This window comes from Ursus maritimus, unplaced genomic scaffold (assembly GCF_017311325.1).
Source record: "Ursus maritimus isolate PB19 unplaced genomic scaffold, ASM1731132v1 scaffold_24, whole genome shotgun sequence".
In the NCBI taxonomy this organism is placed as follows: Eukaryota; Metazoa; Chordata; class Mammalia; order Carnivora; family Ursidae; genus Ursus; species Ursus maritimus.
Genome location: NW_024424897.1, coordinates 19862858 through 19885581, shown reverse-complemented (window position 1 = coordinate 19885581; position 22724 = coordinate 19862858). Strand labels below are relative to the sequence as shown.

The following is a 22724-nucleotide window of genomic DNA, read 5'->3' as shown; positions in this document are numbered from 1 at the left end:
CCTGGAAAAAGGATACATAAATTTCAAAAGGACCACATGAGAGGAGAAACTGGACACCACCTCAACTGAGTAATCAAAATTACTACCACCAATGCAGGGAACATGGATGGTGTATGTCTCCCAATGTGATATCCTGAGAAGGACACAACATCACTTACTCAGAATTCTGATCAGGGATGTGTAACCTGAATCTAATCAGGAGGAGACATGACACAAACCCAAAAGGAGGTCTATTTTATCTTTTAAAATACATGAGCTGCATTATTTTAAAATGTCAGTGCAAGGGCACCTGGCTGACTCAGCTGGTGGAGCACGCAACTCTTGATCTCGGGTTGTGAGTTCAAGCCCCACACTGGGTGTAGAGTTTACTTAAAAATAAAATCTTAAAACAAAAAAAAGTCAATGTAATGAAAGACAAAGAAGGCTGAAACAGTTCCAGATTAAAGGAGATCAAAGAGACATGACAACCTGATGTAATATGTGGTCCTGGGCTGGAGGAAAAAAAAATGCCCTAAAAGACATTATTAAGTCAGTTGACAAAATGGAAATATAGATATGATTACCTAAGAGTGTTTTGTCAATGTGCCATGTACTGAAGTTGGTAGCTGTACCATAACCAGGTAGAGAAAATGCCTACTGAAGTACTTAGGGGTGAAGGGACATGATGTATGCAGCTTACTCTCAAGTGGTAACAAATGTGTGTGTACAGAGACAGAATATGATAAAGCAAATATTAACAATGGGTGGATCTGGGCATATGGAGGGGTTCTTTGTATCAATCCTGGAACTTCCTGTAAATCTGAAATTTTTTTCAAATAAAAAGTTTAGGGGCGCCTGGGTAGCGCAGTCGTTAAAGCGTCTGCCTTCGGCTCAGGGCGTGATCCCGGCGCTCCGGGATCGAGTCCCACATCGGGCTCCTCCGCTGGGAGCCTGCTTCTTCCTCTCCCACTCCCCCTGCTTGTGTTCCCTCTCTCGCTGGCTGTCTCTATCTCTGTCAAATAAATAAAATCTTTAAAAAAAAAATAAAAAAAAATAAAAAAAATAAAAAATAAAAAGTTTAAAAATAAAAGGCTATAATCAGAGTCATACAAGAAGAACTTTACACACCTAACCTGTAAGTCAGTAACACTGGCTTGAAGCAGAGAAAGAAAAGCTCCACGGGAAGTACTGAAAGAAAAAAAGAGTCCCTCCTGGGGAAGAGAATTAAGTGTGAGCCCGCGTCCACACCCACCTGGAGCTGCGTGGCATAGTGCCCCAGCTTGATCTTCAGCAAGAACCCATCTTCCCCGACTTGGTGCTCTGCCTTCTTCTGCAGCTCCTGCACCAGGCCCTCCAGGAGCTGGGTGGCCTTAATGTTCTCCTGTGGATTATCAAGATCTATTGAGTCCCTAGGGGAAAAAAATTACATACATATGTATACATACATGCACATGAGCCTGTGTAAATGCAGCCTCAACGCATCACACCTTTTCTTTAGCTGAAGTGATTTCTTCATAATGCTCACTGCAAATTTTAGGAAACAGTCCAATTCAAATTGACCAGATGCCTACATTAATCTATCCCTAATCCACTAACTTAGTGGACTGTATATTTTCTTTCTTTCTTTTTTTATAATGTACCGCCCTTTCTCCTTCCTTCTACTGGCTCGCTCTGGTGCTTACGCTATCTGCTTCTAGAAATGAAGGGAAAAGGAAAGTGCTTCGTGTACTCTGAAGGAAACAAGGGCTCTGATAACTTCCTATTTATAGTTACCCCTCAAGGGTGTAAGGGGGCACAAGGTCAAGAATGTTCTACATGCTTTTTTCAGCCCTGACTAGTGCCGTGTGTTGCTAATTTCACAGAGGTTTTTTTGTTTGTTTTTTGAGAGAAAGAGAGCGAGCGAGCGAGAGCACAAGCGATGTGAGGGTCAGAGGGAGAAGCAGACTCCCTGCTGAGCAGGGAGCCCGACATGGGACTCGATCCCAGGACTCCGGGATCATGACCTGAGCGGAAGGCAGATGCTTAACAACTGAGCCACCCAGGCGCCCTACAGAGTATTTCTTAAGTAAAGACAGGTGGGACAACAATTAACTGCTATTTCTAAAGAACCTGGAAATGAGATATTAAGACAGAAGGTGGCTGCAAGTGTTTATACAAGTCACTAGTTGCAGATCTGGGACCTACAGGCAACGCTAACTCTTCCAGGGATGCAGAGAAACCACTCTACGGACTTTGCATTAATTCAGAGCCACTGAACTGGTGGCAGAAGATGGACAGTTGCCCTCCTTCCCTCTCTTCCTTCTCTTCTTTATTCCTTCCTTACCTCCTTGCCCCACTCCCCTCGCCAACTCTCTTCCCCAACCGTTTAGGCAACAATTGCCATTGGGCAGTATTAAATTGCTTAACTCAGCTCACTGAAGAAACCAAACAGCTGTCAGATTGAAATAACATTCAATTACTGCTGACCAGGTCTGGAGCCAAACAAGAGATCTAGTGGTAGCTAGAAGGCTGCACCTCTACACCCCTGAAGTCAGTTAGCAACTAATTTCAAACAAAGGCACAAGCAGGTGTGCCAAACACTGATGATAATGTAGTTCAGCAGATAATTATGCCCACGTCTGTACTCTGAGAAGGCAGCAGAGAAAGCCAAATTTTAAATATGTAGCCTCTCTGTACTACATAAAGTATGTATTAAATAAAAGCCTGGGAGGGATGAAGGGCAGCCCTGCACCTCTGTTTCCACTGGCAATGATGTTCCTCATCTGAGGAGCCCACTCTTGAGAGTATCCAGTCTCTGCAAAACTCACGGAAGTCAAGTACTGGTTCTGGCACTGGAAAACTTAATTCTTTACTTAAAAAGGGGGGAAAAAAGCCTTTCTTAGCTTAAACATGAAGAACTGAACATTTTTTTAAATTAAAATCTTTATGTTCTTAAGAAAACCAAGCTAAACAAAATTCAGGTTTTCCTTGATATCAACACAAGTCTTTTAACATTCGTTTGGTAAGAAACTACATGGGGAATCTACTAACTGAAATTTTAAATCACCAGAAACCTCCTACTAATGTTTTTTCTGAACTCTTCAAATCATTAAAACAGAAAAGAAAATGGAAAAGCGCTAAGCAAGGTGCAGCTGATGTGCTTATGTTTAGCTCAGTTTTTTCTCACTTCATTACACGAGGCTGAGATTTTTTAAATTGCCCAGAAAATTGCCTTCCTTTGGTGCTCTCTAGCTTCCGACCAGAATGCAATTACTGCAAGGCGACATTACTGACAGGTACACAGGCCTGCTCGGACAGCCGCACAGGGGCCGCTTGTCCTGGGCTCCGCCAGGGCGGACCCCACTCCATCCGCCCCGACCGCCCCCTCCACCCCCGCCACCCCCGCCACCCCCATGGAGGCCTGAAGCAGCTGATGAGCCTGTCAGATCAGAAGGACAGGCTGGCTGGCGGCCACCCAACATGCTCCCAGGCCCTGAGCAGGGCAGGCCCCAAGCCTGGTGCACAGTAATGTCCATCCAAAAGCTCTGTTGTCAATCTACTGCATTATACTAACTCTGAAATAATTTAAAAATAATTTTTCCTCTGAGTATATAAACAGTAATTTGGAAAATAAAAGTAAAAACACACTTGTTAAATCTGCCACCAAGAACGTAATTGTTAATATTTTGGTGTATTGTTTTTTGGTCTTTCTGTGTATATATAAATTTGAAAACACCAATGTGTCCATTGTTAGCTTTGTTAATAATACATTTTACTAAATGATATGCATATGCATACCTTAGCTGCCCCATTAAGCACTAAATTCTTTGTAAACAAGGGCTTTACTCTGTTCATATGAACTCTACACCCTATAGGCACTCAAAACATATTTGTCAACTGTTTTTTATTAGCAGCAATGATCTAATGCTTTTAGCCAGAATTTACTATTAAAGGGGAATAAGAAAAAAATAATAAAATAGGAAAAAATCCTATCTCCCTAAAATCTAAGCTAGGGCTAAATAACTTTTCATGGGTCACATCATTTTTTAAAAATGTACAACTTTTAAGGTCTCCATCATGTTATCTTTCCAATCAAACTTTAATATGCTTGTGCTTCACTAAATATGATAGAAAAAACTGTGTTCACTTACCACGCTTGGCTTTCAATCCATTGGGATAAATAATGTCGCACCTCAATGGGGAAATGCTGACCATATAATGCTTGCATCTGATGAAGTGCATCGCCTTGGAGCTGCTGGGCTTGTATCCACACAGCCATGGTTTCAATCTATCAACCAAACGATCAGTGGTTTGGGTGGGGGTTTTTTCCCTCCCCCTTTAAATACACTAGAATAAAAAATATTCACGGTTAAAAAACCTAGAGATAAATGCTTTTAAGCCCTTTTTGGCAGAATAAAGATCGGTATTCTTTTTTTTTTTTTTTTTAAAGATTTTATTTATTTATTTGACAGAGATAGACAGCCAGCGAGAGAGGGAACACAAGCAGGAGGAGGGGGAGAGGAAGATGCAGGCTCCCAGCGGAGGAGCCCGATGTGGGGCTCGATCCCATAACAGCTGGGATCACGCCCTGAGCCGAAGGCAGATGCTTAACAACTGAACCACCCAGGCGCCCCTAAAGATCAGTATTCTTGAACTGAATTTAAGCTTTAAAATGTTTCAAAATGGGGTGCCTGGGTGGCTCAATCGTTTAGGCGTCTGCCTTCGGCTCGGGTCATGATCCCACGGTCCTGGGATGAGTCCCACATCAGGCTTCTTGCTCAGCAGGGAGACTGCTTCTCCCTCTGCCTGTCGCTCCCCTTGCTTGTGTGCACTCGCGCGCGCTCTCTCTGTCTCTCTCTCTCCGACAAATAAAATCTTTTAAAAAAAAGAAATCTCCGACATAAAAACAATACATTCCAGCTAAGAGTTAGAAACAAGAACCATTATATTCCAATAGTAGGTAGGTTTTTAAAACATGCTCTTGATTCTAGAAAAAGTTTTATATAACTACCATGATGCCTTCTCAGATTTACCTGAGAATTTTTAAATCAGTTGGCAGAAACTCTCTGGGATCAACCTGATTGTGAGAGCAACATTACTTTCATGTACAAAGAGGGTACCAAAACTGAATCTTGCTCTAATACTAGGATCCATTATGTAGAATTTGGTGGAAGGCAGGGCTGACTTGAAACCCATCCAAAATGATCTGGCTACTGATTTGCACCATTCTCTTAACTATGTTACAATTAGGGTCCACTAAATCAGATCTTGATTTTGTTGACTACCAAAGACTACACATGTGTGTTGGGAAACAAAAATCCCTTCTCTCTGTTAGTTGTAGTTCTCTGATCGTGTAACACTGAGCTATTTATGGGACAAGTCAGTTAGCCAACAATGAGGTATGGGGTGGGTGCCAGTTACCTATTTTAGACTTGTGCAATGTTATAGAACACTTGAGCAGTGTACAATTTTATTTAGGGCTTTTGGGCATTAAGGCTGGGATCACCGTAAGATCATCCAAGACATCAAATTTCAATGGCTGAGAGTGTACTAGGAGAAAGGCTTGGATAAAAGAGCTCTCTCCAGAAGCAAACGCACATTATAATCTAACATCTGTAAGACATTTAATTGTACAATATAATTTTTAATTAAATGAATCATATCCCAATATTCTGGAAAATTGGAACAGATACCAAGGCATGTTTTTTGGATAAAAGGTAAAAGGAGGGTCGGTGGAGATGCTTAAGCAGTTACGTGTATGGAAGAACAAATGAAGGACTGAGGAACATAATTCAGGTATTCATCTCTTTTAGTGGTAAGGAATTGGAAATGAGCAGGACCTCACCGTAGCTGTTTTAATGATTATATGAACAATACCAACAGATACAAAAATTGTCTTGAATCCTGCATTCATTAACTGACCTGACCCAAGAGACAAAAGGAAAACTGTGGGAAAACATTTATCTCCTCAGAGATCCCTCAGTCCGAGCAAAGAACATTGTATTCTGGTCACATTGTAACCTCTTGGTCTACTTGACTTTTCTTCACATCATTTATCACTTCCTGACATTTATATTTGTTTACTGACTTCTCACTAGGGTAAAATCACCATGAACACAATCACTTTGCTCTGTTCACCCTTTCTCTTGGGCCCAGAACAGTGCCTGGCACATAAGCATTTGTAAATTTTTTATTGTTGCTGAATAAATAAATGCATACACACAATTTGGTCAAATCCATCAGCTCTTTTCAAAGTTATTATGGAACAAGGTATCAGTATGAAGTACCAAGGCAAGAAAATGGAACAGATTTTTACAATTTGGATGAGTCTGTATTAACAATAGTCTATTTGTTCCTTAATAACATATGCCACAGAGCGCCTGGGTGGCTCAGTCGGTTAAATGGCTGCCTTTGGCTCAGGTCATGATCCTGGAGGCCGGGAATGGAGCCCTGTGTCCAGGTTGGGCTCCCCTGCTCAGCAGGGAGTTTGCTTCTCCCTCTCCCTCTGCTGCTCCCCCCACCTGTGCTCTCTCTCGCTCACTCTCGCAAATAAACAAATAAAATCTTTTTAAAAAATAACATGCCACACTTTGTCATTTTTCGTTTTCGTTACTTTATTTTTGTTTATCTTCCCCACTGAACTCTAAGAACACTGAGTGAAGGGAACACATTTATTACTGTGTCCCTAATGCCTAGTCCAGTGGCTTGCCATGGTAGGTTATCAAGACGTATTTGCTAGTGAATAAATCCATATTTGGTAAATATTTCACATGTCCTGCTGGTTGAGCATACTACAGCTGTCTAAAATTGCTTTAAGAAAAAAGTACTATGGTAATATGCCATATATGTAGGGGTACTATATAAATGCCACACTATGGGGCCCCTAGGTGGCTCGGTTGCTTAAGCATCTGACTCTTGATTTCGGCTCAGGTCATGATCTCATGGGTCATGGGACTGAGCTCTATGTCAGGCTCCGCACTTAGTGCAGAGTCGGCTTGGGATTCTCTCTCCCCCTCCTTTTGCCCCTCCCCCAGCTCACGCACTCATGTACGCGCTCCCTCAAATAAATCAATCTTTTTTTAAAGATTTTATTTTTTATTTATTTGACAGAGAGAGAGAGCAGGAGAGCACAGGCAGAGGGAGCGGCAGATGGAGAGGGAGAAGCAGGCTCCCCGCTGAGCAGGGAGCCCGATGCGGGGCTCAATCCCAGGACCCCGGGATCATGACCCCAGCCGAAGGCAGTCGCTTAGCCAACTGAGCCACCCAGGTGCCCCTCAAATAAATAAATCTTAAAAAAAAAAAAAAAAAGTCACACTATTTTGTCTTAAGTTTATATTAGTTTTTATCACAGAGTAGAATGCTGAACTCTGAGAATTTGTCAAAATATTTTTTATGGTTCTAAATATGAACATGTTGTAGTAGTTATTTTCTAAAATGCCATCTGAAGAATAGCTGGTAAATATAAGGTGGTAAGCACCTAATTTTGAAAAATACAAATTATTTTAACTTCACTCATAAAAGTGCTTTTGATAGAGCTGGAAAGTAGATTTTGCCTACTGCTAATCAAAAATGTAAAATAAAAGTACAATAAAGAGTACAGAATCATTTTACTTTTACTTTTTAACTAAGAATTATATACACGTGGAACATGAAATGAGTTACTGAAATTATCATGTAACAATTGAAAATATGCAATTTGGAGAAAAAAACCCATGCCACCCCCCACTGTATCAACAGAAGCTAGAACCTAAGTAGTGCTTTCCCTCATACACGCCCAAACTCCTCACACCCATCATTAAGCTATGCCTACGCCTGGCATGAGCTGAGTCCCTGTCCTTTCTCACCAGTGTTCATCCTGCCATTAATGCTACACTCCACACACGGAGTACCTGCACCTCTGTCCTCCACACTTTCTTTTGCTCATTTACAGGCACCTCCATCTCCAACGCGTGATGTTCTGACAAGGAAGTGGTTTGTATCTTTGGTAAATCGTCACAGGGGCTTCTCTAAAGACTGGGAAATGGATGCACAATCTTATTTTTAGCCAGAGATGAGAACCAGCTGAGCTTTGCTTAGTTGCATTCTTAGTGTTCATAAGCATTCCAAACAACCTAAACCAGCCCTGGACGCAGAATGCTGTAGTCTCTGAAAGCCTCAGGTGCTGAAATCAACCTTATATATCCAGATATATCCTAGGAGTCTCGAACAAAGCAGACCTTCAGGCACTTGCTTAAAAAAAAGTTCCAAAGTCTAAGCTCATAATGTTACAGGCTTATTGAAAACCATAAAACTGAATGTCCATTAAATAAATGATAGGAGTGGGTGGGATTTCGGAATATTCTTGCCTCAATAATAAATACGTTCTTATTAGATGCTTTCTCTTTTAAAAGTAAAATATAAAACTTTGTCAAGAAAAACATCACTCTGGGGCGCCTGGGTGGCACAGCGGTTGAGTGTCTGCCTTCGGCTCAGGGCGTGATCCCGGCCTTATGGGATCGAGCCCCACATCAGGCTCCTCTGCTATGAGCCTGCTTCTTCCTCTCCCACTCCCCCTGCTTGTGTTCCCTCTCTTGCTGGCTGTCTCTATCTCTGTCAAATAAATAAATAAATAAATCTTTTAAAAAAAAAAAAAAGAAAAACATCACTCTAGGGGCACCTGGATGGCTCCATTGGTTAAACATCTGACTTTAGCTCAGGTCATGATCTCAGGGTCCAGGGATCAAGCCCCGCATATGGGCTCCCTGCTCAGCAGGGAGTCTGCTTGCCCCTCTCCCTCTGCCCCTCCCCCTGCTCCTGCTCTCTTTCTCTCTCAAATAAGTAAATTAAATCTTAAAAAAAAAAAAAGATAAGAAAGAAAAGAAAAACATCACTCTCTGAAGACTTCTAGAACACTGTGACCAAAGTCATGGCACAGCTAAACTGTGGGGGAAGTATAGAGTACATGACAATAGAAAGCTCCCAATGCATGTACGCTGAGTAAATGAATTCTAGCTTGAGGGGGTGAATGGGGGGTATAAAATGTGTGTAGTGGGGGGCGCCTGGGTAGCACAGTCATTAGGCGTCTGCCTTTGGCTCAGGGCGTGATCCCGGCGTTCCGGGATCGAGTCCCACATCAGGCTCCACCGCTAGGAGCCTGCTTCTTCCTCTCCCACTCCCCCTGCTTGTGTTCCCTCTCTCGCTGGCTGTCTCTCTCTCTGTCAAATAAATAAATAAATAATCTTAAAAATAAAATAAAACGTGTGTAGTGATTTGTTTCACTGGACTCGTGTGCATAATGTAAAGCATTTTGTAACTTGTACTCTCCATTCCACCACAACCACCACCCTAGAACCAAAGTCTCTAAAGTGAGGTTCAAGTTTTGGAGATAATGGTGAACTCTCCTACATAGAGTTCTGTAAGATTTAACTGCTTACACCTTTGTGCCTCAGTTCCCTTATTCGTAAAATGGTGCTAATAATACGACCCTTGGGGAGTTGTAAAAACTAAGTTAACGTGTGTAAACGCTTACAACGGTGCCTGGTTCATCGTACGTGTTCAGTATTATCCTGACTTCTACAGCCTTAAACTTACAAAGTCGGCTTCCTTCTTCCCATTTCCAATCTTAACTCACTTCAATAAACCTTTCCAAAGTCAACCCTCCATAAAGAGCTCTTGCTACCCTTCTCCTTAACCAATATCCTGCAGTATAAACTTTACCTTCCTTTTAAAAGATGGGAATTCCCATTTCTTAGTCAATTTTACTGGCAGACGGTATTCTATAAACGAGAATGGATGGAGGGTGGTGGGAAAGCACTGGGAGGGCTGTTCTTGCGCCTCTGAATGAGAGCCAAGAATTGTGAAGGGTAGTGTAAAAAGAGCAAGACTGTCTAAGTATACTAAACTTTAAAAGGAAAAAAAAAAAAAAAAAGAACATCCATTCCAATGTGCCCTTCTGACAGAAGACCAAGCTAGCAGGGAGCTGTACCTTTTCCTATTCCTTCCAAGTACATATCTGACTCCTACTAATTAAAGTATGAATTATTAGCAACAGATATTTTGATTCATCCAGTAAATAAAAGTGCATTTCAGGGGCACCTGGGTGATTCAGTTGGTTAAGCACCTGCTTTCAGCTCAGGTGATGATCCCAGGGTCCTGGGATAGAGTCCAGCCTCGGGCTCCTTGCTCAGCGGGGAGCCTGCCTCTCCCTCTCCCTCTCCCTCTGCCTGCCGCTCTGCCTACTTTACTTGTGCACGCACTCTCTCTCTCTCTGTCAAATAAATAAATAAATAAATATCTTTTAAATAAATTTCAGAAATATGATTAAAAAATGAATTAAAATAACATTTATTAGTGTTATTTTCTACCATCCAGATTTATTATTTACTATCACTTACTGAATATCTATTATATTATTTATAATAGCAAGTGCTTTTATGAATCTACTCATTTATCCTCATAAAAATACTAGGATGTAGGCACTATTTTTTTAAGATTTTATTTATTTATTTGACAGAGAGACAGACAGCGAGGAGGGAACACAAGCAGGGAGAGTAGGAGAGGGAGAAGCAGGCTTCCCGCCAAGCAGGGAGCCCGATGTGGGGCTCGATCCTAGGACCCCAGTATCATGATCTGAGCCAAAGGCAGACACTTAACAACTGAGCCACCCAGGTGCCCCTAGGCACTATTATTATCCCTAATTTATAGATGAGGAAATCGAGGCTCAGCAAATTAAATAAGACTGTAAAATGGTCTAAGTTTGGAAAACAATCTGGCAATTCTTCAAAAGGTTAAATATGGAGTTACTATATGACCCAGTAGTTCCGCTCATAGGTATATGCTTAAGGGAACTGAAAGCATATGTTCACAAAAATTTGTACACAAATGTTCAAAGCAGCATTATTCATGACAGCGAAGAAGTAAAAACAACCCAAATGCCCATCAGTGAATGGATGGATAACATGGATATAAACAGAAAAATAAAATGGATAAAATGGAATATTATTCAGACACAGATAGGAATAAAATACTGAAACATGCTAAATGAAAGAAGCCAGACACAAAAGGCTATGTATTGTAAGTTCCACTATATGAAATGTCCAGAACAGGCAAACCCGTAGACACAAAGTAGGCTGGTGGTCACCAAGGACTGCAGTAATGGGGAGGGACTCTTAATAAGTATGGGTTTCTTTTTGGGGTGAAAGATTTGCTCCAGGTCCCATACCACTGAGGGGCACTGTCCACAGTGGATCTGGGCAGACCACAACTGTATCAGGAGGCCTCTGTCCCGAGGACTTTGTGGTGGTTTGTCATATTATTTTTTGCATTTTTCTATGTTTGTTATATTTCATAATTTAAAAAAAGAAAAAGAATAAGAAATTAGAATAAGAAATCTAATATGGCGGGGCGCCTGGATGCTCAGTCATTAAGCGTCTGCCTTCGGCTCAGGGCGTGATCCCAGAGTCCTCGGATGGAGCCCTACCTCGGGTTCCTCCGCTGGGAGCCTGCTTCTTCCTTTCCCACTCCCCCTGCTTGTGTTCCCTCTCTCGCTGGCTGTCTCTCTGTCAAATAAATAAATAAAATCTTAAAAAAAAAAAAAAAAGAAATCTAATATGGCAAGGCTCTGATTTCGGCAAAGGCTTGGGCTAGTTGGCAAATGAAACAGAAGATACATAAACATTGCTTCTGATCTGAAAAGTCTAGGGCAAAGAACCAGGATTCAAAATTGTTAACCACATCAGCACCATTTAATGATTGGTCAGAATATAAAGAGCAAGTTCCTTGGTTATGTTTATTGACCTGCTGTCAATACCAACATTATTACATAGACTCAGTGCTGGTGGTTACCTAGTAATAGGAACCTGGAAGGACAGAAAAATATTAAATAGCAATAATAATAGATTAAGACTTTGCTCATATAAAAACTGGCCTAACATCAAGTAAGAAGGTTTGAGTGAAACTATCCCATCTAAAAGTAGGTCAATACCAGAGCCATCTGCTCTTTAAAAAAAAAATTCTAAACACTACTTTACACCGTGTCTCTTTAGTCTCCTTTAATCTAGAATAGTTCCATATTATAAGCAATCAGAAAGACAATTCTCTAACAAAATCAAGTTATTAAACAGATGAGAAGAGAACAGAAAGAATAAAGTATTTGGCTCACAAAGAAACAAACAAGGAAAAATTTGCCCAGGCAACACAGAGATGATAATATTCTGGGAAGACAATCAGTCATAAATCTTCACATCACAGCCAAATCATTACATACTACTTTGGGAAGAGAGAGAGGGAAGGGGGGGGGGGGGAGTGGAGGGAAGGTAGAGAGCGAGAGGAGGAAAGGGGGGAGGGGACTATCTGCTAAATATACAGATCAAGTCTTAGCCAGTGGATTATCATATATTTAAAACTCTCACCTAAAATATCTTAGCCAAAACCACAACCTCAAAAATAAAGAGAGCAGACTCAGACAAGGATCATCATAGCCTCTAACACTAAAACCATTGGGTGGTACTCGCTGGGGAACAGGATATTCACACACTCTCAAAGTATTACCTCACATATTACCTATTATTCATAAAGGGGAAAAGGTGTATTTTCAGTGGAAAAGCTGATGAACAACACCTTAACCAAACAGTCAAACATCCCCAATCGTGCAACAAACTGACATTACAGTAGTCGCCCCTTATCTGTGGGGCATATGTTCCAAGACCCCTGAGTAGATGCCTGAAACCGCAGACAGTACTGAACCCTATATATGTACATTTTTCCTATACGTACATACCTACAATAAAGTTTAATTTATAAATTGGGCACAGTAAGAGATTAAAAACAATAGCTAAAAATAAAATCGAACAATTGTAACAATGCACATAATAAAAGTTATATGAATGTGGTCTCTTTCGCTCTTATTGTACCGCACTCATTCGTCCTGTGATGGTAAAGCCTGCACGATGAGATGAGCTGAGGTGAATGATGCAGGCATCGTTATCTAGTGGTAGGCTACTATTAACCTTCTGATGATATGATGATGATATGATATGAAGGACCACGGGTAACTGAAACCTCAGAAAGCGAAACTGCGGATAAGGGGGGACTTGTTGCATATGCCTCCAAATGTGATCTACTGAAAAGAATACACAAACTAAATGTTTCACCTCTACTCATGGAACAATCAGACAAATCCAAATTATAAACTCTTAAGAAAGAAAGAAAAATGTGGAACTATTCTAGATTAAAGGAGACTAAAGAGACACGGTAACGACCTAGAGCATAATTTAAAAAATAAACTACATCTCTAAAGGACATTACTGGGACAATTAAAAATTAAAATTTTAAATTAAAAGTAAATTTAAATACAGCCTATATACTGGATATTATTGTGTCCATGTTAAATATCTTGAGATGGATAATGGCACTGAGGTTATACGGGATTTGTTCTTAGTGGATGCAAGTGTTTAAGGGTAAAAAAAAATGTCAGGATGGCTGCTACTGACTTTCAAAGGAAAGACGGGGGGGGGTAGGGAGGGTGATAAAGCAAACGTAACAACTGTTAATAATTGGTCAATGTAGACAAAGCGTACATGAGCGTTCATTATTCCATCCTTTTAATTTTTAAGTAATTTAAAGGTTTTTCGAAATCAAAATCAAGGGCAAAAATTGCAAAAAAGAAAAATAACAGAAAACAGTAAGAATAGAGGTTTGACCCTCATCTTGAAATAGTCCCTGGCAGTACATAAAAATCTGGACTTCTCAGACTTTGTGCTAAGGCCGGTAGGACATTGTTATACAAATTGGGCTCCTCATGCCACGCTGGCCCACAGCCTGAATACACGTGCATTATCATTATCTCTGTGCCCAAATCCATTAAGCAACTTGAACAACCCATTTGGGAAGAAGCTACATCAATACCATTTTCCAGATAACTAAAAACATTTGCTGTAGCCCACAAATAATGACCATCTGCATTATGGAAAAGTAAGAAATGATCTGAGACTGCCAGGTAGCCCTATGTTAGCCTCAGAATTTCTAATGAAGGTTTATATCAGGACCCATTCTATACTGTTAATCAAGACCAACTCATCCTAGAATGTGATTTTTGTATAGCTTGAATCCTTTGGTTGAGGAAATAAAAATGCCTCAGCCACTGCAATATACCGAGTTTCTGTACTATTTAGATGAAAGATAATCCCTTCCTTCCTGTTTTGATTTTTAAAAAGGGCAATTTATTAATAAATCTACACATGTTCCCAATATTTTCCTCATTGAAGTTCACAGCTTCCCTCTTGCCATTGAGAATTACAGTATTAAGTTTTCACTTGGAAAAATTTGCTTTGAAGAGCACTGCACTAGGTCAACTCCCAGGGACAACCATTAGTTAGATCATATAATATACGATAGTAAGAAACTAGAAACAACCGAAATTCAAAACAGGAGGATGGTTTAAACTATAACACATTAATCGGAATATTGTGCAACAATTTAAATGAACTATAAAGGCAATATGGAAATATAAGGCCATGTAGATACATTTTTTTTTAAATATAGAGAAAAGAATGTTAAATGAAAAGTGTACACAACATGCATGTTAGAGGACAAATAACAGAGAAAGGTCAAAGAGAACTATAAACAGTTGTTCCATTTAGGTGAAGGCATTTTGGTATAATTTTTTACAGTTTTTGATTTACTAAATTTTGTTTAAAATGTAAAAATTGAAATATAAATTTAATGATCATGAGCAATTGGTACTATTCATCCCACAGGATGGTTCCATAAAGGTACATGCAAAAGACACAGAAACAAATATTTCCCACATGACAATATCCAGGTTATGACACTTTCTTACAAATTAGGTAGTCTTGATTTAAGTAGGGCATGAAATAGTAAACACTCAGAATCAACATTTTTTAAAAATGAAGTACAATCCTATTACTTTTTTTTGAAGATTTTTAAATTTATTTTTGCGAGAGAGAGAGAGAGAGAGAGAGAGAGAGAGGCGAGAGCATGAGCAGGCGGGAGGGGCAGAGGGAGAAGCAGACTCCCCGCTGAGCAGGGAGTTCAATGCAAGACTCAATCCCGGAACCATGGTATCATGACCTGAGCAGAAGGCAGACGCTTAACCGACTGAGCTACCCAGGTGCCCCAATTCTATCACTTTCAAATATATAGCAACATAATGTGTTTTCAAATAGCAGTTCAAGACAATTAATTTACATTTCATTTAAATCCTTTAAAATGCCTTGCATTCAGTAACTGTTCATTTTATTCTTTTGTTCAATAAACCCTTCTTCTAGAAGTAGTATAAAAGTAAACGGCACAAAAATATATTCTGAAGTATTTTTTTGAAGTCCAGAAGAAACAAAAAAGTGTGTTTGTGGAGAATAGAAGAAAAAAGATTAACACCACTTTGGTAATTTTTGGACTTGAGGGATGAATTTATAGATATTCATTATATACTAGTCTCTTATTTTGTGTGTGTTTGAAAACGTTCATACCAAAAAGTTCAGAATACCAATGGGGGTGGGGGGAAGGACTTAGACCAGGTTAAAGATTAGTGATCTCAGGGGTAATGGAGTTTGAATTTAGGAGGTTTTATTGATACTTCTGAAAGAAATGTGGAAAATAGAAAAGAAAAAAAAAGAATGTTTGGGAAAGTCATATTTCAAGACAAGAAATAATACATACTTAGGTTCATATTTGGCTCTTTTTTCATCCTTGATATGACTAACTGTCCCTGCAAACATGTCCCAATTGTAAACAATGAAATACACAGAACACCACTCATAGCAGTGCAAGAATTGCTTTTCAAAAACTAAACCTCTTTTATCCCTAATGAGGTACCTGTACACAACTGGCCTAGGTAAAGGCCTTTGATAGTTCAAAGGTAAAAATTCAAGGCCACAGAAGATTATAGTTAGAAGATCAGATCCCAGAAAGCCTTAGCCATCGGTTCTTCACTTTGCTCCTAGGCTAACAGTACTGGGGGAAAGCCTTCCTGTTATGTTGAAACCGACTTATTTTGTGCCAAGAACCTATACCCAGAGCCTAAGCAAGGCTTGCTCTCCCTCTGGGATTCTTCAGTATCTCAGGAAGGTTGAACAAATCGGACCAGTTTCCAAGAACAGAAAAGAAATACTGTAGGGAAATCTTGCTAAGGAAACCCTGAGATAATTCTCCCTACGTTACTCTCTGTATCTTTTCTGTACATCAACACTAATGCTCACCCAACAACCTTTACTATCAACAGTAAATACTGGGAGAGAAACCACTAACACATTGAAAAAGCACACCTATCCAGTGAACCCTAACTAAACGGAGAACACGGTATTCTGCCCTCTTTTCACGTAGCTGTGTTCTCTGCATTTACCAATAATCATAATCAACTTCATTTTTTGCTTACAGTTACTTGGATATAAATCATTTCAAAAAACAAAATAAAAAATGAACCTAAATAGGTTTTGGTTAAAATAATGGAAGACTAAAATCCTCTCTTTAAGAGGGAGCTGTCCCATCAGCTGGTTCCTTTGTTACTCACTGGCTGATATTCCATTTGTGAAGCCCAACTGCAGCTTTCTGAAAATAATATCAGTGTGTGGGGTATAATACTCACTGTGTTTCAGTAAAACAAGTCCTGTAGAAAAGATGGTCCAACAATGGGTAGCAGGTATATTAAGAAGCTAATTCTGAGATGAAATGACATTTTTAAAAAAGGTTTTATTTATTTGAGAAGGAGACAACGAGAGAACACGAGTTGGTGGGAGGGACAGAGGGAGAGGGAGAAGCAGGCTCCCCACTGAGCAGGAAGCCCTTCATGGGGCTTGATCCCAGGACCCCGAGATCATGACCTGAGCTGAAGGCAGACGCTTAACTGACTGAGCCACCCAGGCGTCCCATGAAATGGCATTTAAATAAGAGTTCACGTCTCAGAAAATCAAAATGTTCGGCCTCTCAGGAAAAAAAGTTATCCAGTATAAGAGGTACTACTTACACCAAGATGTTCAACATTGAGATGAATTAAAATTGTGCACATTTACCATAGCATTAACGTTGGGACTCTGCAATACAATACAAATACTTTTGCGAAAACGAACTACTTTTTCTAGAAACATGTCCTCCCTTGCTACAGATCGACAAGGATATCTCTACACAACTTAGCACTATGAACTTGAACGCTGATTCCTACACCACAGAACAGAGGCAGTGAAAGACTCCCGCCTCTTAACTAACAGCTTGCGCCCCAAGACATCAGCCAGGATAACGGTGTGTATGTTCTTTCACAGGCTGCACTGTTACAGGAAGAAGCAAAGAGCAGCGATTTCCTTCCAAAAGGTCAGCTGCCTCAGACAGACCAAACAGAAAGCAGTTAATTCTTGCCAACTTCCCCTCCTGCTTCTGCAGCTAGTACGCAAGAGCAGTTGGTTTCCAGTAAAGCTCCAGAGAAAAACAAAGCAAGTGTGAGACCCAGAACCGAGGCAATCTGAAGTGCCTCACTTGGCAATAAGACAATAAGATCACACGGAGCTACATTTTTTAAACGGCAATGGAACTTTTAAGAGTTACCAGATTTAATGTGGACTTAAACATGAGGAAAAGAGCAGAACTGGAACCATCCCAGCTTTTATACTAGTGCTCTAGAGTTCTCCACCTAAAAATAAAATGGTATTTTGGCTATAATAAAAGTGACAACATATGAGGTCCCCAGTTGATTGATATAAAAATAAATCTTTAGCCTTCCTCTTCTCAAACTGAAGTCCTCTCAGTTGTCAAATATTCTAAGACACTGGCCAGGTTGAATGCAGACAATCAGTAGCATAAAGAGGAGTGCATACAATGATTACATAGTCTCTTAGATCAGACATGGAAAAAAGACTACATGACTAATAACAAAAAGGAGAAGAGGACAGAAAATATTATTTTAAACCTTCTTTAGGTAGTGACCCTGAATAATTACGGAATAATACTGAAGATCTCCCACCTCCCCCAAAAACAACACAGCATTCTCACAGACTTCTTTATTTTTTTTAAAGATTTTATTTATTTATGAGAGAGAGAGAGAGACAGAACAGCAGCAGGTGCAGAGGGAGAGGGGGAAGCAGGCTCCTCGCTGAGCAGGGACCAATCCCAGGATCCTGGGATCATGACCTGAGCTGAAGGCAGACACTTAACCAACTAAGCCACCCAGGCACCCCTCACATAGACTTCTTTAAATTAAGCAAGCATCCATATATTCAGTCATCCTACAGGCAACAAAATTAGATCCTTTTGAGTATAAAAGTAAAGGAGAAGGAAGGAAAAATAAAGACTTTTAAGTTTTCTCAACCAGATGGATTCCTGACGTAGCTATCTACATACAACTTACAAGAAAATGTGATGGGTCCTTCGGAAGCGCTCCTACAGCATGTCATAGGGCTCTGTGTGGTTTCTACCTCGTTAGTTTCAGGTTGTGGTGGCAATGGAGACAGGAGGCTTTTTCTGAGACAAGCTCTTGTTCTAAAGATTCTAGGCTTTGATGATGAAGAGTATGTAACCCACTCTTGAGAATACCTTGCTTGAAACGAAGACAGTCTGAGGTTTAAGGAAAAACTTATTAGTTTATTACATATGCTAAATTAACTGCTGCTACCCACACTAGAAACTGTTTCATGTTGGAAACAAAATAAACTACTAAATTCCCAAGCCTTTCCTATACTTAATCATCAAACCTTAAATAATAAGAAAGGAATTTGCATGGGAAAGGAAAAAAAGAGAGTACAAGCCATAGTAGGAGTAATAAGAACAATACTAGTAACGGTAAACATTCAAGGAGCTCTTACTACATTACACACTGTTGTATGCACGCTATACGCTTCCTCAGTTAATCCTCACGACAAATCTGTGAGGCAGTATGATTATTATCCCCCTTCTAACAGACGACGAAACAGGTTTAAGAGTTAGGGAATTTGCCTGAAGTCCTGCAGCAATTAAGTGAAGGAGCTGGGAAGAGCATGTAGGCTGCCCACCTCCGGGGCTCGTGCTCTCAAAGACCCCTCACCCAATTCCTGACATGATACCTGTGACTTAAGACTGCTTTATGATAAAAGCTACAAAGTGAATTAACACAAAGTACAACTCACAAATAGATATGAAAAATTATTTGACGATCCAAAAATGCTTTGAATGGGACTCCCCTTTCCTAAAGGTCAGAGATCAAGATGACCAACCTTCAAACACAATCAAAGGAAGCCAGCCATATTGGATGTTTGGTGGCTCACCTTCACTCCTCTGTATCAATCAGAAATCAGCTAAACGCTTTAGATTGTAAAAGGGAGTGGGAGGAGAATAACGAGAACTCTTCTGGAGGTGGGTAACTTTCCAATGAGCCAAAACCTAGATCCTGACCACCTGTGGTCAGAATTAGCACCGTGACATTTCCTATAAGCAGCAGAGTGGTTACATTTGTTGTATTTGTTCCTGAATTCCTTCTTGGGTTTCCCTTAGATACACTACTATCCATCACCAATATTCACCACAGATCAATCTAAACTCAGGTTTTTCTGCTGGTACAAAACATTTCTCTTTAAAGGGGCAATATCATTAACACAAATCAGACAACCAGGGAAATGTCCTGGGGGGTAAGACAGGATCTTAAAAGCTACTGAAGTCAGTTATCTCAACATAACTGTTCACCTTACATCAATAACTAAACATCAACTTGCCTAACACTGATGCATATATTTAGTTACAGACAAGGTGTAAATGATAAATTCCTGTGATAATCGATACACACTAATATGACAAATAGAGAAATAATTATGTTACTGTGCACGGTGCAGAATAAATATTAATCGAGTATTAAGAGCATGTGGGTTCACTAAGCCATGCCACCAAGTTGTAGTTACTCTGATGTGGTAGACAAATTCTGAATTTAATAGTGTTGTGCAACATGTCAAGGGAAAATCTGGGACAAGGACACTGGGCAATTCCATACTCTCATGTAAGATGCCTCATATGATCTTTAATATCTCTAGCTAAAAAAAAAAAAATCAACACAATACTTGTATCCCATGCCTTTTATCATTTTGATCACCCCATTTGTTTTATTTATTTTAGAGAGAGAGAGAGCGAGTGGGGAATTGGGGAGTAGAGGGAGAGAGAATCTCAGGCAAACTGCACTGAGCGCAGAGCCCAACGTGGGGCTCGATCTCACGACCCAAGCTGAAACCAAGAGTTGGACGCTGAAACCAAGAGTTGGACACTCAACCGACTGCGCCACCCAGAAGCCCCTCGAGCATCCCATTTTGAAGAGATGGACTGCTTTACCTCTCTAGAGATAGAATTTACCCTACACCCTGGGCATAAGAACCAAAGGAATTTTGAGTTATTTGTTGCTCAACTACAAGACTAGAAGTTATCCCAGGGCAGGAACCATTTCTCATTCATTGTGGTTTCCTCAACACAGTACTTGGTACATGGTAGATAATCAATAATTGGGTGTTAAATTAAATATAATTTTGGTAGACCTCCATGTTACAGAAAGAACTTTAATTGGGGGAAATGAATGGTAGGTCAGTTATTTTCTTCAAGATGTTATTTTTGACACGGTGGAAGTCATTAACTTGAATCCTTATTACAGGAATAATGGGACTGAATCACACTTTTTAGAAACTGTGAGGGAGGTTTTGACTCATCATTGGTGCTAATCAAGATAAATATAATTGCAATGTACCATTCCATAAACATCGTGACAAGTGTGTAAAATAAGCTAATACCTTGTTGCAGCAATTTCAGAGAGGAGAATTACATGAAATATGATGGTGCTAAAACAAGCTGAAATTCCAAAGAAAGCTTCTCCTTTATGCAAACTAAACTGTTTCTTTAATTACGTCCCAAGAAAGAAGCTGAGTATAAACGGGAAGCACAACATTTATCAACAATTCACTCCTTCGGTTTCCATGCATACTACCAAATACAATCCAGAAAGATTGATTATTGTGCCAAAACAAGATGATGAGGTTGTACGTCCAGAATGTAGATTAACGTTAGAAGGATGACTCAGGACTAATGGCATCGGTCTGATAGACTGAACCTATTTTTTAATCTCCCGAGAGTTCTTCAACCATAGGACCGAATGCCAACTCAGGAAGATATTTCAGTAAATACAGCCACCTTTGACTACAGACTATTTTTTATTTGAGATGTCTTTCCATGAAGCAAAGTATATTTAGTAAGTGAAAATATAGTCTTGAATCGCTATGGATGTCCCCAACCCTGCCAAAAATGACAAGCTGCTTGCTCAAAAGCTGTCACTAATTAGCAGCTGCTGCTGTAAAGAAAACCAAAGTGAGTGCCAATAAAAGCATATTGAACTGCAAGAGGGCCCTGTGACAAGGAATGGGAGATGCAAGAATCTATTTGTGACCAGTACACTTTACAAATACTGGCAATCTAAATTTGGAAGAAGTGGGGGCAGGGCAATAATGGCAATATATATCCATTCATATTTAAACAAGAAGGACTGGAATATTCTCCTAACATCCTAAAAGTCACAGAAATCCCAGAATACTGAGGTTACTAAATTCCATGACAACTATTTCCACCTTTCTAATAGAAACCAATCTTGGGGCGCCTGGGTGGCTCAGTCAGTTAAGCGTCTGCCTTTGGCTCAGGTCATGATCTCAGGGTCCTGAGATGGAGCCCCATACTGGGCTCCCTGCTCAGTAGGGAACCTGCTTCTCCCTTTCCCTCTACTCCCCCACTCCAGCTCTATCTCAAATACATAAATAAAATCTTTTAAAAAAAGGAAAGAAACCAGTCTTGGTTTTGGGTAATTTCTCATTGTCAATACTTCTGTCTCTGGCACAGCAAGACCTACATTTGTAGACATAAAAAATTTTGAATTTAAAAAACACCTTTCAGGGGCACCTGGCTGGCTCAAGCAGTAGAGCATGTGACTCTTGGTCTCTGGGCTACGAGTTCAAGCCCCACGTTGGGTGTAGAGATTTCTTAAAAATAAAATCTTAAAAAAATAAAATGCCTTTCATAGTCTAATGGCTTCAGCCCAAACTCCTATGGTTCTGAACCTAACTGGTAACCCTCCATTTTACAGGTTGAGAAAAAGGAGCCAAGGATAGCAGAAATCATCTGCCCAGTGTCAGTGAGCAAGGGATACAGTGGTAGAAAATCTCTTTACTGGTCCTATGTTTAATGTTCTGTTTAAGAGGCTCTAAGATAGTCCATAGATCAAGATCCTACTTGAAATCTAAATTGCACAGGTTGCTTCTCAAATCATTCTTCAAGGCTTTCCCTCTCTTTCTTTACCCATTAGATCTCACAGTAGATTTCTTTTTTTTTCCTCAATAAGTTAGTTTCCATCCTTTAAAAAAATTAGGGAATTTCCTCCTTCAGTTTAGTTCTTGTACTCTCTTTCTCCCTATCCTTCCAGGTAGCCTGATAGACAGCCATGACTATTTTATTTATATCTGGGCCATAGGGTCTGCTTGTCTCTGTAGCAACTACTTGGAAAAATGAGAATAAAGGAAGGAAGGAAGGAAGGAAGGAAGGAAGGAAGGAAGGAAGGAAGGAAGGAAAGGAGGGAGGGGAGGAAGGAAAAGGAAAGGAGAGAGGAAGGGATAGATTGGAAAAAGAAGGAAAGGAAAGGGAGGGAAGGAACAAGGAAGATATAATGAGAAGAGAAAAGAGAAAAGAAACAAGTTACGGACATAATTTCTTAATGAAGCTGCAACCAAAACCTCACCTCTTGGAATTGCTATCCCTTATGTAGAGTTTGCCTTAGTGTCTGTATAAACAATTACAAC

General features: G+C 40.1%; 1 protein-coding gene across 3 annotated transcripts in view; it reads right to left on the bottom strand.

Moving 5' to 3' along the window:
• LOC103672570 (signal transducer and activator of transcription 5B) overlaps nt 1-22724 on the bottom strand; it is a 63833-nt gene that overhangs the window by 20820 nt on the left and 20289 nt on the right. Inside the window, exons 2-3 of one of the 3 annotated variants that reach the window (XM_040640606.1) lie at nt 4110-4246; nt 1232-1388 (exon numbers count right to left, since the gene is read on the bottom strand). In XM_040640606.1, coding sequence (XP_040496540.1) covers nt 1232-1388; nt 4110-4237 — 285 coding nt within the window. In that variant the 5' untranslated portion in view covers nt 4238-4246. Of the gene's footprint in view, nt 1-1231; nt 1389-4109; nt 4306-22724 lie in introns of those variants that run through there. The other 2 variants (XM_008701285.2, XM_008701286.2) reach the window with 2 other exon arrangements.